Here is a 15,215-nt window from a genome sequence, read left to right as displayed (position 1 = left end):
GGGGGTGTTTCCCCCTTGGATTGTGCGGCATCCCTTGCTGCAAAGCCGGCGCCTGCAGTGTGGCCTAAAATCATTGGAAGACCTGGACCCATTCTAAGTCCATTCCCTGGACTCTCAGACTTGATCTTGAACATTGTGTCTCGGAGTCATGGTTTGGATTTGGCTGCAGAGGATCTTTAGTCCTGTCCTACAAACATCCTCAGATACAAGGTCCGGGACAACGCGGGGCTGTATTTAGGCAGTGTGGTCCAGTGTAGTAATCGTCTGCATGGGAGCGTATGGGTGTTGAAAGAGCGGACTGAGGACCCCTCCTGTGGCTTTCCCAAAATTTCTAGTGGCATGTGCTGTGATAGGTGACCTTGGAATATGACTTCTACCACAGAAGTGACAGTGCTATTTGTGCTTAAGAGCGTGGCTATGCTGTGGCTGTGTTCATCCCCCTTTTTAAACCCCACGGAGATGTTCATGTGGGGGTCCCTTTTTCCATTGGAGTCGGTTTAGTACCATTCTCTCGGCCGTTTTGCCCAGACAGCTGAGGGCGGTACTTCCCTGGCTCCTTGGTTTTGGAGTCAGGAAGTACTAGATAGCCCTCTTCCAGCTCGGGGGTAGAGGGAATTTTCCCAGGACTTGTGATGAGTTGCAAGAATATAAGCTCACCTGCCAGTCCAAGATGGAAATGATGGTGTACGAGATTCCATCAGAACCCGGGACTGAGCAAGAACTATTTTGTAGTTTTTTTTTGTTGCATCAGAAGAAAAGATAACATCTGAGATATCGGGATCAGCTTTCTCTGATATAAGCAAGTCTGCCTGGTTGTAGGCGTTTTTGGTTTGCCCTCAGTTTGGCTGGCAGACTGTTGCTGCTTGTTATCGCAGAGAACTCGTGCACCAGTCTGTTTGCTTCTGAAAGAGGGTCGTGGTGTATGCACCTCGGGGATGAGCGACTAGTAGCTCGCCTGATCCGTTACCACAGGTCTGTGGTTCGATGGTCAAAGGACTCGCCACCATTCCACCCACTTTACTGCCTGACTCATAAGGCAGTTTCCTTGGCATCCCTGACTACTTCTCTTGGGAGGGCTATGTTGTCAGGGGTTCTTTGCCATCGGAATTGTTTTCTGCACATGTTCACTCTGTGATTGACCTTAATCTCGTAATCAAGGTACCAGGTGTCTTTCGTAACTCCTGGACTATGGCTGAGTTTTAGGTATAGTTTGTGAGGCTGCTTGATTTATGGCACTGATAAGTCTGGCTTCAGCACTTCCACGTTTTCACTCTGTGGGGGTTCACTGTGGGCAAGGCATTCTGAAAGGCTTACCAGTTGGCCTTGTCTGTTTCCGTCTTGGATTTGGTTGTGGCTTTTGGGCTGGGTCAGCGTCCATGAGGGTAGGTCACTTGTGACAGTCTCATCGACACACTATCTGATTCCATCAGAGCCAAGGTGAGGTCTAGGATCCCTCTTCTGAAATGCGTTGGCTCTTGGGTATTAAGAAGAATGATCTCTGGCAAGCATGGTGTTGCCTAATCTATCTGGGGTATAGTGTAAGGTAAATGTTAGAAGGGGAAGGAGTTAGGGAGAGGGAGTATATGATAAAGTATGGTGGTGAACAGCAAAAATGAGTTTAAATATTAGAAAAAGTAGACAGAACAAGGGGACGAAGAAAGGGAAAAGGAAAGAAGAAAAATACCATGGAAAATTAGTTGAGACGAAGGCTGAGGACCCAGGGAGGGGTGATCCCCAGTCCCCGTCTCCCAAGCCCCCCCCCCTCCACGAATACAACGAGCAATAGATAAGAGGATCGTAAGTAAAACTAAGGTAAGTAACAGTTATATATTTGTATTTCTATTAGTATCTGTCCATCTATTTATCTATATTTATGAATTTGGTATTTGATAAGCAGATACGAAATTAGAAGAAATAAATTATGGAACAGTCCGTACCAAAACAATTTGGAATAAACAAATGTAGGAAATTTGAATTTTGTGTAAAGAAATTTTTTGTTTATCAATGTATGCCACACATTACTCATTGACAGTGTTAGAGATTATATGTACGTCATTCATTTCATTCAGTGAATATATCCCTATAGAGTTTTTCTTCTTTTGGCTGTTACTATGATAAATTATGTTATTAACTGTTATTTGTATTATTTTCAGTTATTATTACCATTAGCAAAACCATGTTGGGATCCCCAGCAATGAACAAGCGGATACCTTGGCACGATCTGCCCTAGTACAAAATCACTAACCCTCTTTCAAACATCCAGGCACCGACTTCCACCCCCTTCAAAAATTTTCTCTATAATTGTTGGCAATCTTTCTGGTCAGGTATGACCACTAATAAACTTCAAAGTATAAAACCTACATCTCACTTTGGTCGGCCCCAGAGGACCAAAACAGACTGGGAAACTGCCCTTGTCCGTCTGGGAAGACCACATCCGACGCATGCATCCATACCTCATGTCACACTCCAACCCACCTCTATGCTCCACATGCAATGTTCCTCTTTCAGTCCCACATATCTTACTCAGACGCATAAATACCCTCCATTTGATATATGCACCTTTTGTCCTTAATCCTTCCCCTTCTATCAATCCCTATCCTATCCCATTTACTCCCCCTTTCACTACCATACTATCTTATAAGGCTATGTGATCGTTGAATTCTAAGACATTTAGTTCAAATAAAGAACTTCTCTAAACCCTCCCACCACAATACTTTACCATAACGATATATGAACTTTGATGTCTAGCACATGTTTTTTTTTTTGAAATTAAACATTTCCACACACAGAGCGTTAGCAAACCCATTCTGTACCATATAATAATATATAATATATATATATATATAAATATATATATATATATATATATATATATATATATGTGTGTTGTGGTGTGTGTGTGTGTGTGGTATATGTATATGATATGTAATGTATATGTAAGTATATGTAATTATAGTATATGTATATATATATATATATTATATACTATATATATAATATATATAAATATAAAATATTATTATAAATATATAGCGTGTGTGTATCTATATATAGCCATATTTGATATGAAGTTTTCTAGCAATGGGTAATTATTCAGCGACCTTCGCACGGCGATCCGTAGCTCCCACCATCACCACAAAATTGGCCCGATAGAGAGGAGATAAGAGGGCTCCGGGAATAGGGGTTTATGGTTAAGGTTAAAAGCATAAATGTGCTAGACACTAAGGTCAGGGTAGCACTATAGTTAATGTTAGGAAGGGTTTTTGAGTAGTGATAATTGTCAAAGCTGAGCAAAGGAATTGGTGAGTGAAAGGTTAGAGTGGGTGTGGTAAGGAGTTAGATTAGAGGAGGATAGTATGCGTTGAGGAAAGGAATGGGTTGTTGAAACAGAAAGTGTGGGATTCTGAAGGATTCTGTAGGTTGGGAGGTCGGTGAAGGGAGGATAGGTGGGGGAAAGCAGAGGAAAGTATGGACGAGAATAAAGGGATGGGGGGAAAGGGAGACAAATGATAATGGGGTTATTGGAGGATGTGTAAGAAAGGTTCTTGAAGGCATTACAATAGAGGGTTAAAAGAGAAGGTAGACGAGGTGGGTTGTGGGAGCGGAAACCGGAATACCCAATGAAGGATAGTATATGATTGTAGTGTTTTGGAGATTTGAGGGGAAGAGTAGAGGGGGGATAAGGACGAGAGGTCTGAGATGGGAGGGGTGTGGGAGTTGGTGTTTACAGGAGGGGTATTAGGAGACAAAAGGTCTGTGGAAGGGGATACTTGTGACATAAGGGATTCACCTGTGTATCAAGGAGGGAGTGGAAGGGATAGAGGGGATGGTGAGAGGGTTACATAAGGGATTCACGTGTGTACCCAGGAGGGAATGGAAGGGATAGAGGGGATGGTGGGAGGGTTAATGTGGGCGGGGTTGGTTTCGGGGGGATGGGCTGTGTTGGGAGGGGTTAGGAGGATAGGGTGTAGGGGGGATATCGTTAGGAGGAGGATGGATATCAGCAGTTACTTGAGTGTGAAAGGAGCAGGAGTTGTAAGTTTTGGGGGTTTGGAGTGTCAGTTTCATTAAGTAATCTGAATTTTTTCAAAAGTTTTCTGAGGAGTTGGTTGGGGATTTTTGGGGGGATAAAGGATTTTTTGTGAGGGGGAAGAGAGGATTGGGTCTCAAGTGTAGGGCAAAGGAAGGTGGAGGTGATTGTGTGGTGGGGGGAAGAAGGGGTGGAGCGTTTGTTCTGTCTGTTACGGGTAGTGCGAGGAGGGAGAGGGGAAGGTGTTGGGGTTGTAGTGGTGATTGGAGTATCTGTAGTAGAGATTGGAGTGTCTGGATTTAGGATGGCAAAAGAGTTTGACTGAGGAAGGTAGGAGGTAGAAGAGGGGGAGTTAGATGTAGGGGGGGGGTTTAGGAGAATTTGGTAGAATGAGCAGTATTATGTGTAAGGAGTAAGAGAGAAACCACGTCGACGTGCTTCCTTTTCTGGCTTCACGTAGTGTGAGTCCAAGTTTGAATCTGAGAGTTGCTACCTCAGACTCAAATTTGTAGGTGGGACAGCCCCTATAAAATACATTATGGGGGCCGCCACAGTTGGCACGTGTGCGTGATTGTGCAGAGCAGTTAGATCGGGTATGGCCAGGTTGGGCACATAGTGGGCATCTGGCTGTGGAACAGCAATGTTTGGCTGGGTGTCCTAGACGCCAACAATTTTGGCACTGACATGGAGGAGGTGGTATGGACGAACAGGGAGGGATTCTCCTCCTATGTAGACATTAAAGGGAAGGTAAAATTTTTTCTATGTTTGTGGGTTTCTTTCGATGACCTCTGGGGGGAATGGAGTTTGCATTGTACTGATGTTGCACATAGTCTGTGAGACAGGCAAGTAAGTCTTTTCCACAGTCTGACCAATCTTTGTCATAGATTGGGCAATTTTCTGGGGAGATTTGAAACTGTTCCGGTGCAAGTTGAGGGTTGGATGGGGTTTGCAAGGATGGGGTTTCCATATAGGTCAGTTGTTTTGTTTAAAGCTATAGCTTGGTTTTTCGGATGTTACTGTGACAAGACGGGAGCGGTCGGGTCGGCTACGGAAAGAGACTTTAACCCACTTGTTTTTTTGGGGACATTGTTGGAAGAGAAGGTGTTTCAGAGAGGGAGCTGTGGGAGGGATCACGAAAAATCGGTCCCATTTGGCTGCGCTAAAGAGAGTATTTCAAGATTGTTGTAGAGATAGGGGTAGTAGAAGGGCGGGGGCGTGACGAAGATGGAGTAGTGTTGAGGGAGGTAGTGTTATGGAGAGGTGGCAATAAGGCTGTAAGGTATTAATAAGGGAGGATGGGGTGGTGCTGTTGGAGGTTGTAGGGGTAGAGGTGTGAAGTTGAGCATGCTGGGAGAGTGGAAATGTTCTTAAGGTTGGTTGTTGGCTACTGTACTAGTAGGCATTGATGAGGGGGTAGTTATTGCAGTGTTCGGAGCCGTGGTCAAAGGAGAGCCTGGGGGCAGGGGAAACGGGTGGATTTACATCGTTGGGGCTATCTGAAAAGGGCAAGCCTCCATTTCCCCTAATAGTGGGGATAGGTTTTCATTTCTGGCCATTTGGGAAAGCCTGGATTAAAGTTGGGATAAAAAACAGTCCATCCCTCAGGGTCCCCTTGAGGGGTAAGGGCTAGGTAACTAAATCGGGGGAATACCGTGCCATGGCTCCCCCAGGCCGTTTAGGACTGGGACAAAGTCAGCCTTCATCTTTCAGCACGGCCCTCACACCTTAGGAGGTGGATAGTAGAAGGGTTTGGTGAAGGGACAGAAACGAAAAGGTGGGGAAAGGAAAAAAAAGACCATGCAAAATTAGTTGAGTCGAGGGCTGAGTCCCAAGGAAGAAACATTATAGCAAAGTTCTATACGTACTAGTGTAATATCTAAGCTAGAAGGGGCCGCCCAAAATCCGCACTGAAAAACAAAGAATTCTCTACGATTACAGCAGGATGGTGTGTACGACCAACATGCGCGGTGACCCTAGGACCTGCGAGATCCCTTTGATCGGTCCTACGCTCTAGCCGTATATACTTGGAGGATTCTTGGTCTTCCATGGGGGGAGTTGGGGGGCAGTAGCCCCAGGGGGTGGGGGTACAGGTGTTGCAACCCTATACACGAACCCGATGACCACGCCACTAAATCCGTCCCGCGCTCTCTGCTGCCGGAAATTCGTGGAGGATTTTGATTTCCAGGAGGGGGTTGGAGGTGGCATCTCCCTTAGGGAGTTGCAGCTCGCTGATTGATTACTTAGTAACTAATTTATCTTTACATTTATCCCGCAATACCCCTGATAACCTACAAGGCCTTCCTTCTTATCGGGGCTATATTTGCGGAGGATGGTGATGGGGGTCTCACGCAGAGGCCGAAAAGAATGCACCGATACCACTACTGTCGTAATCGACCCCACAAAAGTGTTCTGCATATTTCCCAGTAATAGACATGAACAATGGCATACAATGGTACTTGAAAGTGCCGATGAGTGCTTGAAAATGAGAAAGACTATTCTAACCATCAGACAGAAAAGAGGGAAAGCTAAACAACTTGATACTGTCATTCTCTCTTTTTCTTCCGAGCCTTTCTTTGCGTGGTATTACTGAAGAGAGCGCTGTAGCGGTCCAGCAGCTGAGGCACATCCAGCGTCTCGCTGACAGGGAGGTCGGCCATGTGCCCGTACAGGTCCTTCCGCCAGGGGCACACGGTGTAGTACGAAAAATACTCCTTCCCCTGGTGCACTGACAGAATTATTCTGAGGGAAAATTTCAGGAAAGAAAAAACATGAAAAAACAAACAAACAGGTCTTACTCCACACTTATGAGTGCCCTCGAAGGCATCAGTATTCCAAATGACAAACAAGACTACTAAAAAATAATTCTAAAAAAGGTCACAAAAACTCGTAAGTGTGGTCTCAACCCACCTTGCGTCAGGGTGCCTTTGGCGGAGAGTTTCCATGGAATGCCAGAACCTATGTGGCGAAGAGAGTTTGCACAGGTTGATAGACCGAAAGACGTGCTCGCGGGCCCCGCCCCGCGGCCGCACGCTGAAGTACAGGACTTTGAACTCCGGCTCAAACTGCCAGTGAAGGCCGCGCAAACCTGGCGACGCAGGAAACGCTAGTCAGTTATCTTCTCTCCGGAAAGATAAAATGAAACTATGCCAGTCTAAAGCGCTTGCAGTCAGATCGATAATCCTTTACGGTGGAACCCAATGATGCATAGATAAGATTCCACTTTATACAAAATAATTATTAAAATTGAAATTAAACTTACTATTGGCCATGAAGCATGTTACTGGGTCGCAGGTCTCCTTGCTGGTGCTCGCACTGGACATCTGAAAGAACATTCGGGTAATGCGCGCGCGCGTGCGCGCACATTATATTATATAATATATATATATAATATATACACATCATATATATATATAATATATATAATAAATATATATATAATATACACACATTATATATAATATATAATGTGTGTATATTATATATATATTTATTATATATATTATATATATATATGATGTGTATATATTATATATATATATTATATAATATAATGTGCGCGCACGCGCGCGCGCATTACCCGAATGTTCTTTCAGATGTCCAGTGCGAGCACCAGCAAGGAGACCTGCGACCCAGTAACATGCTTCATGGCCAATAGTAAGTTTAATTTCAATTTTAATAATTATTTTGTATAAAGTGGAATCTTATCTATGCATCATTGGGTTCCACCGTAAAGGATTATCGATCTGACTGCAAGCTCTTTAGACTGGCATAGTTTCATTTTATCTTTCCGGAGAGAAGATAACTGACTAGCGTTTCCTGCGTCGCCAGGTTTGCGCGGCCTTCACTGGCAGTTTGAGCCGGAGTTCAAAGTCCTGTACTTCAGCGTGCGGCCGCGGGGCGGGGCCCGCGAGCACGTCTTTCGGTCTATCAACCTGTGCAAACTCTCTTCGCCACATAGGTTCTGGCATTCCATGGAAACTCTCCGCCAAAGGCACCCTGACGCAAGGTGGGTTGAGACCACACTGGAATACGAGTTTTTGTGACCTTTTTTTAGAATTATTTTTTAGTAGTCTTGTTTGTCATTTGGAATACTGATGCCTTCGAGGGCACTCATAAGTGTGGAGTAAGACCTGTTTGTTTGTTTTTTCATGTTTTTTCTTTCTGAAATTTTCCCTCAGAATAATTCTGTCAGTGCACCAGGGGAAGGAGTATTTTTCGTACTACACCGTGTGCCCCTGGCGGAAGGACCTGTACGGGCACATGGCCGACCTCCCTGTCAGCGAGACGCTGGATGTGCCTCAGCTGCTGGACCGCTACGGCGCTCTCTTCAGTAATACCACGCAAAGAAAGGCTCGGAAGAAAAAGAGGGAATGACAGTATCAAGTTGTTTAGCTTTCCCTCTTTTCTGTCTGATGGTTAGAATAGTCTTTTCTCATTTTCAAGCACTCATCGGCACTTTCAAGTACCATTGTATGCCATTGTTCATGTCTATTACTGGGAAATATGCAGAACACTTTTGCGGGGTCGATTACGACAGTAGTGGTATCGGTGCATTCTTTTCGGCCTCTGCGTGAGACCCCCATCACCATCCTCCGCAAATATAGCCCCGATAAAGGAAGGCCTTGTAGGTTATCAGGGGTATTGCGGGATAAAATGTGAAAGATAAATTAGTTAACTAAGTAATCAAATCAGCGAGCTGCAACTCCCTAAGGGAGATGCCACCTCCAACCCCCTCCTGGAAATCAAAATCCTCCACGAATTTCCGGCAGCAGAGAGCGCGGGACGGATTTAGTGGCGTGGTCATCGGGTTCGTGTATAGGGTTGCAACACCTGTACCCCACCCCCTGGGGCTACTGCCCCCCAACTCCCCCCATGGAAGACCAAGAATCCTCCAAGTATATACGGCTAGAGCGTAGGACCGATCAAAGGGATCTCGCAGGTCCTAGGGTCACCGCGCATGTTGGTCGTACACACCATCCTGCTGTAAATACGTAGAGAATTCTTTGTTTTTCAGTGCGGGTTTTGGGCGGCACCCTTCTAGCATTAGATATTACACTAGTACGTATAGAACTTTGCATATAATGTTTCTTCCTTGGGACTCAGCCCTCGACTCAACTAATTTTGCATGGTCTTTTTTTCCTTCCCACTTTTCGTTTCTGTCCCTTCACCAAACCCTTCTACTATCCACCTCCTAAGGTGTGAGGGCCGTGCTGAAAGGATGAAAGGCTGACTTTGTGCCAGTCCTGAACGGCCTGAGGGAGCCATGGGCACGGTATTCCCCCGATTTAGTTACCTAGCCCTTACCCCTCAAGGGGACCCTGAGGGATGGACTGTTTTTATCCCCAACATAATCCAGGCTTACCATGGCCAGTAATGAAAACCTATCCCCACTATTAGGGGCAATGGAGGCTTGCCCCTTTATCAGATAGCCCCAACGATGTAAATCCACCCGATTCCCTGACCCCAGGCTCTCCTTTGACCACGGCTCCGAACACTGCAATAACTACCCCCTCATCAATGCCTACTAGTACAGTAGCCAACAATCAACCCTTAAGGAACATTTCCACTCTCCCAGCATGCTCAACTTCAACACCTCTACCCCTACAACCTCCAACAGCAACCACCCCATCCTCCCTTATTAATACCTTACAGCCTTATTGCCCACCTCTCCATAAAAACTACCTCCCTCAACACTACTCCATCTTCGTCACGCCCCGCCCTTCTACTACCCCTATCTCTACAACAATCTTTAATACTCTCTTAGCGCAGCCAAATGGGACCGATTTTCGTGATCCCTCCCACAGCTCCTACTCTGACAACACCCTTCTCTTCCAACAATGTCTCCAAAAACAAGTAGGTAAAGTCTCTTTCCGTAGCCGACCCGACCGCTCCCGTCTTGTCACAGTAACATCCGAAAACCAAGCTATAGCATTAACAAAACTAACTGACCTATATGGTAACCCCATCCTTGCAGAACCCCATCCAACCCTCAATACTTGCACCGGAACAGTTTCAATCTCCCCAGCAAATTGCCCAATCTATGACAAAGATTGGTCAGACTGTGGAGAAGACTTACTTGCCTGTCTCACAGACTATGATGCAACATCAGTACAATGCTACTCCATTCCCCCCAGAGGTCATCGAAAGAAACCCACTAACATAGCCAAAAATTACCTTCCCTTTAATGTCTACATAGGAGGAGAATCCCTCCCTGTTCGTCCATACCAACCTCCTCCATGTCAGTGCCAAAATTGTTGGCGTCTAGGACACCCAGCCAAACATTGCTGTTCCACAGCCAGATGCCCACTATGTGCCCAACCTGGCCATACCCGATCTAACTGCTCTGCACAATCACGCACACGTGCCAACTGTGGCGGCCCCCATAATGTATTTTATAGGGGCTGTCCCACCTACAAATTTGAGTCTGAGGTAGCAACTCTCAGATTCAAACTTGGACTCACACTACGTGAAGCCAGACAGGAAGCACGTCGACGTGGTTTCTCTTTACCCCTTACCCCAGTAATACTGCTCATTTACCAATTCTCCTAAACCCACCCACCCAACTAACTCCCCCTCTTCTACTCCTACCTCCTCAGTCAAACTCTTTTGCCATCCTAAATCCAGACACTCCAATCTCTACTACAGAACTCCAATCACCATTTACAACCCCAACACCTTCCCCTCCCTCCTCGCACTACCCGTAACAGACAGAACAAACGCTCCCCCCTTTTCCCCTACCACACAATCACTCCACCTTCCTTGCCCCTACACTTGAGACACCAATCCTCTTTCCCCCCACAAAAAAATCTTTATCCCCAAAACCCCCCAAACCAAAACTCCTCAGAAGAAACTTTGAAAATATTCAAGATACTTAATAAAAAACTGACACTCAACCTCCAAATCTTAAACTCTGTCCTTTCACACTCCAAGAAACTGCTGATATCCATCCTCCTCCTAACGATATCCCCCCTACACCCTATCCCCTAAACCCTCCCAAACACAGCCCATCCCCCCCGACCCCAACCCCGCCCACATTAACCCTCCCACCATCCCCCTATCCCTTCCATTCCTCCTGGATCACACGTGAACCCCTTTATGTAACCCTCTCACCATACCCTTATCCCTTCCACTCCCCTTGAACACAGGGTGAATCCCTTATGTCACAAGTACCCCCCTTTCCCCACAGACCTTTTGTCCCCTAAACCCCTCTAGTAGAACACCAACTCCCCAAACCCCTCCCATCTCAGACCTCTCGGCCTTATCCAACCCTCTAGCTGCTTCCCCCTCAAAATCTCCAAAAAAGTACTACAATCTATATAACTATCCTTCCATTGGAATATCACGGTTTCCGCTCACAAACCTGACCTTCGTCATATCCTTTCTCTTATAAAAACCCCTCTATTTTATGCCCTTTAAGAGACCTTTCTTACACATCCTCAAAAACCAATCCCCAATTATCATTTTGTCTCTTCCCACATTCCCTTTATGTCTCGTCCATAACTTACCTCTGCTTTCCCCCACCTATCCTCCTTCACCGACTCCCAACCTATCAGACATCCTTACAGAATCCCCCACTTTCTGTTTCAACAACCCCTTTTCTTTCCTCAAACGCATACATATCCTCCATCTAATTTAAATTCCTTACCACACCCGACTCTAACCCTTTCACTCACCAATTCCTTTGCTCAGCTTAGACAATAACCCCTAACTCAACCACCCTTCCCTAACATTAACTATAGTGCTACATGACCTTAGATGTCTAGCACATTTATCTTGCTTTTAACCATTAACCATTAACCCGTAATTTCCCTGGTAGCCCTCATTATCTCCTCTACTATCGGGGCCAAGTTTGTGAGATGAGTGGTGGTAGCTACGTGATCGGCCGTGCGAAGGTCGTCTGAATAATTACCCAATTGCTAATGAAAGCTTCATAATCAAGTAATGGTCATATATAGATAGATACACACACGCATATATATATATATATATATATATATATATATATATAATATAATATATATATATATATATATATATATATACATTATACATATATATATACATATACATATACATATACATATACATATACATATACATATACACACACACACACAAACACACACACACACACACATATAAAGAAACATATATATATATATATATATATATATATATATATATATATATTATATATTATATATATGGTAAAGAATGTGGTTTGCTAACGCTCCTGGTGTGTGGAAATGTTTAATGTTTCAAAAAAAAAAAAAACATGTGCTAGACATCAAAGTTCATATATCGTTATGGTAAAGTATTGTGGTGGGAGGGTTTAGAGAAGTTCTTTATTTGAACTAAATGTCTTAGAATTCAACGATCACATAGCCTTATAAGATAGTATGGTAGTGAAAGGGGGAGTAAATGGGATAGGATAGGGATTGATAGAAGGGGAAAGGGATTAAGGAAAAAAGGGTGCATATATCAAATGGAGGGTTTTTATGCGTCTGAGTAAGATAGGGTGGGACTGAAAGAGGAACATTGCAGTGGAGATAGAGGGGGGTTTTGGAGTGTGACTGAGGTATGGATGCATGCGTCTGATGTGGTCTTCCCAGACGGACAAGCGCAGTTTCCCAGTCTGTTTTGGTCCTCTGGGGCCGACCAAAGTGAGATGTAGGTTTTATACTTTGAAGTTTATTAGTGGTCATACCTGACCAGAAAGATTGCCAACAATTATAGAGAAAATTTTTGAAGGGGGTGGAAGTCGGTGCCTGGAGTGTTTGAAAAGAGGGGTTAGTGAATTTTGTACTAGGGGCAGATCGTGCCAAGGCATCTGCTTGTTCATTGCTGGGGATCCCAACATGGTTTTGCTAATGGTAATAGTAACTGAAAATAATACAAATAACAGTTAATAACATAATTATCATAGTAACAGCAAAAAAGAAAAAACACCATAGGGATATATTCACTGAATGAAATGAATGGACGTACATATAATCTCTAACACTGTCAAGAGTAATGTGTGGCAACATTGATAAACAAAAATTTCTTACACAAATTCAAAATTTCCTACATTTGTTTATTCCAAATTGTTTTGGTACGGACTGTTCCATAATTTCTTTGTTCTAATTTCGTATCTGCTTATCAAATACCAAATTCATAAATATAGATAAATAGATGGACAGATACTAATAGAAATACAAATATATAACTGTTACTTACCTTAGTTTTACTTACGATCCTCTTATCTATTGCTCGTTGTATTCGTGGAGGGGGGGGGGGCTTGGGAGACGGGGACTGGGGATCACCCCGCCCTGGGTCCTCAGCCTTCGTCTCAACTAATTTTTCATGGTCTTTTTCTTCTCCTTTCCTTTTCCCTTTCTTCGTCCCCTTGTTCTGTCTACTTTTTCTAATATTTAAACTCATTTTTGCTGTTCCCCCCATACTTTATCATATACTCCCTCTCCCTAACTCCTTCCCCTTCTAACATTTACCTTACCCTATACCCCAGATAGATTAGGCAACACCATGCTTGCCAGAGATCATTCTTCTTAATACCCAAGAGCCAACGCATTTCAGAAGAGGGATCCTAGACCTCACCTTGGCTCTGATGGAATCAGATAGTGTGTCGATGAGACTGTCACAAGTGACCTACCCTCATGGACGCTGGCCCAGCCCAAAAGCCACAACCAAATCCAAGACGGAAACAGACAAGGCCAACTGGTAAGCCTTTCAGAATGCCTTGGCCCACTGCATAGATGCAATGAACCCCCACAGAGTGAAAACGTGGAAGTGCTGAAGCCAGACTTATCAGTGCCATAAATCAAGCAGCCTCATAAACTATACCTAAAACTCAGCCATAGTCCAGGAGTTACAAAGACACCTGGTACCTTGATTACGAGATTAAGGTCAATCACAGAGTGAACATGTGCAGAAAACAATTCCGATGGCAAAGAACCCCTGACAACATAGCCCTCCCAAGAGAAGTAGTCAGGGATGCCAAGGAAACTGCCTTATGAGTCAGGCAGTAAAAGTGGCTGGAATGGTGCGAGTCCTTTGACCATCGAACCACAGACCTGTGGTAACGGGTCAGGCGAGCTACTAGTCGCTCATCCCCGAGGTGCATACACCACGACCCTCTTTCAGAAGCAAACAGACTGGTGCACGAGTTCTCTGCGATAACAAGCAGCAACAGTCTGCCAGCCAAACTGAGGGCAAACCAAGAACGCCTACAACCAGGCAGACTTGCTTATATCAGAGAAAGCCGATCCCGATATCTCAGATGTTATCTTTTCTCTGATGCAACTAAGAAAAAACTACAAAAATAGTTCTTGCTCAGTCCCGGGTTCTGATGGAATCTCGTACACCATCATTTCCCCTTTGGACTGGCAGGTGAGCTTATATTCTTGCAACTCATCAACAAGTCTGGGGAAAATTCCACTCTACCCCAGAGCTGGAAGAGGGCTATCATAGTACTTCCCGACTCCAAAACCAAAGGAGCCAGGGAAGTACCGCCCTCTCCTCTCTTCAGCTGTCTGGGGAAGACGGCCGAGAGAATGTTAAATAAACCCACTCCAATGGAAAATGGGACCCCCACATGAAAATCTCCGTGGGTTCAAAAGGGGCATGAACACAGCACACAGCATAGCCACGCTCTTTAAACACAATCAGCACTGTCACATCTGTGGTAGAAGTCATATTCCAAGGTCACCTATCACAGCACATGCCACTAGAAATTGGAAGCCACAGGGAGGAGTCCTCAGTCCAGCTCTTTTCAAAAACCCATTACAGCTCCCATGCAGACGATTATCTACACTGGACCACACTGCCTACGTAGCGTGTCTGGACCTTGTATGTGAGGAGTGTTGTAGGATAGGACTAAAGATCTCTGCAGCCAAATCCCAAAACCATGACTCCGAGACACAAGTTCAAGATACAAGTCTGAGAGTCCAGGGAATGGACTTAGATGGGTCCAGGCTTCCAAGTTTAGGCCACACTGCAGGCGCCGGTTTGCAGCAAGGGATGCCGCACAATCCCTGAGGGCAACAGGCAACACCTCTTCGCTACAGGCAGAGGCAGTTGCAATCATCGAGCCCTAGCCCCACACGTCCCTGAGGGGAAGGAAACGTGGTCATACATACAGACTCCAGGGCAGCCCATGGCTGTCTACAGCAGAGTTTACCCAAAG

General features: G+C 44.9%; 2 protein-coding genes across 3 annotated transcripts in view; one reads left to right on the top strand and one right to left on the bottom strand.

Moving 5' to 3' along the window:
• Positions 1-8,697, top strand: part of LOC119591028 — a 25,151-nt gene extending 16,454 nt beyond the window's left edge. For both annotated transcript variants that reach the window (XM_037939760.1, XM_037939765.1), the window contains exons 2-4: positions 7,624-7,684; positions 7,859-8,036; positions 8,209-8,697. In XM_037939760.1, the coding sequence (XP_037795688.1) occupies positions 7,624-7,684; positions 7,859-8,036; positions 8,209-8,404 (435 nt within the window). In that variant the 3' untranslated portion in view covers positions 8,405-8,697. The remainder of the gene's footprint in view (positions 1-7,623; positions 7,685-7,858; positions 8,037-8,208) is intronic.
• LOC119591043 lies at positions 6,569-7,383 on the bottom strand. The gene is made up of 3 exons (XM_037939774.1): positions 7,290-7,383; positions 6,938-7,115; positions 6,569-6,769 (listed from the first exon to the last, which is right to left on the bottom strand). The coding sequence occupies exons 1-3, from the start codon at positions 7,360-7,362 to the stop codon at positions 6,574-6,576; spliced, it is 447 nt and encodes a 148-aa protein (XP_037795702.1). The 5' UTR covers positions 7,363-7,383; the 3' UTR covers positions 6,569-6,573.
• Positions 8,698-15,215: the final 6,518 nt, after the last annotated feature.

Source organism: Penaeus monodon, chromosome 3 (genome assembly GCF_015228065.2).
Source record: "Penaeus monodon isolate SGIC_2016 chromosome 3, NSTDA_Pmon_1, whole genome shotgun sequence".
Classification (NCBI taxonomy): domain Eukaryota; kingdom Metazoa; phylum Arthropoda; class Malacostraca; order Decapoda; family Penaeidae; genus Penaeus; species Penaeus monodon.
The sequence above is the reverse complement of the archived record's forward strand: the minus strand, read 5'-3'. Positions and strand labels throughout refer to the sequence as shown.

What these genes read in the sequence shown, in the direction of transcription:
- LOC119591043 (XM_037939774.1), bottom strand. Translation starts at nt 7,362, where the DNA reads ATGTTCTTTCAGATGTCCAGTGCGAGCACCAGCAAGGAGACCTGCGAC. An exon ending in AACATGCTTCATGGCCAATA is followed by an intron (nt 7,116 to 7,289) that starts GTAAGTTTAATT and finishes CTGCGTCGCCAG; the next exon opens with GTTTGCGCGGCCTTCACTGG. An exon ending in CAAAGGCACCCTGACGCAAG is followed by an intron (nt 6,770 to 6,937) that starts GTGGGTTGAGAC and finishes ATTTTCCCTCAG; the next exon opens with AATAATTCTGTCAGTGCACC.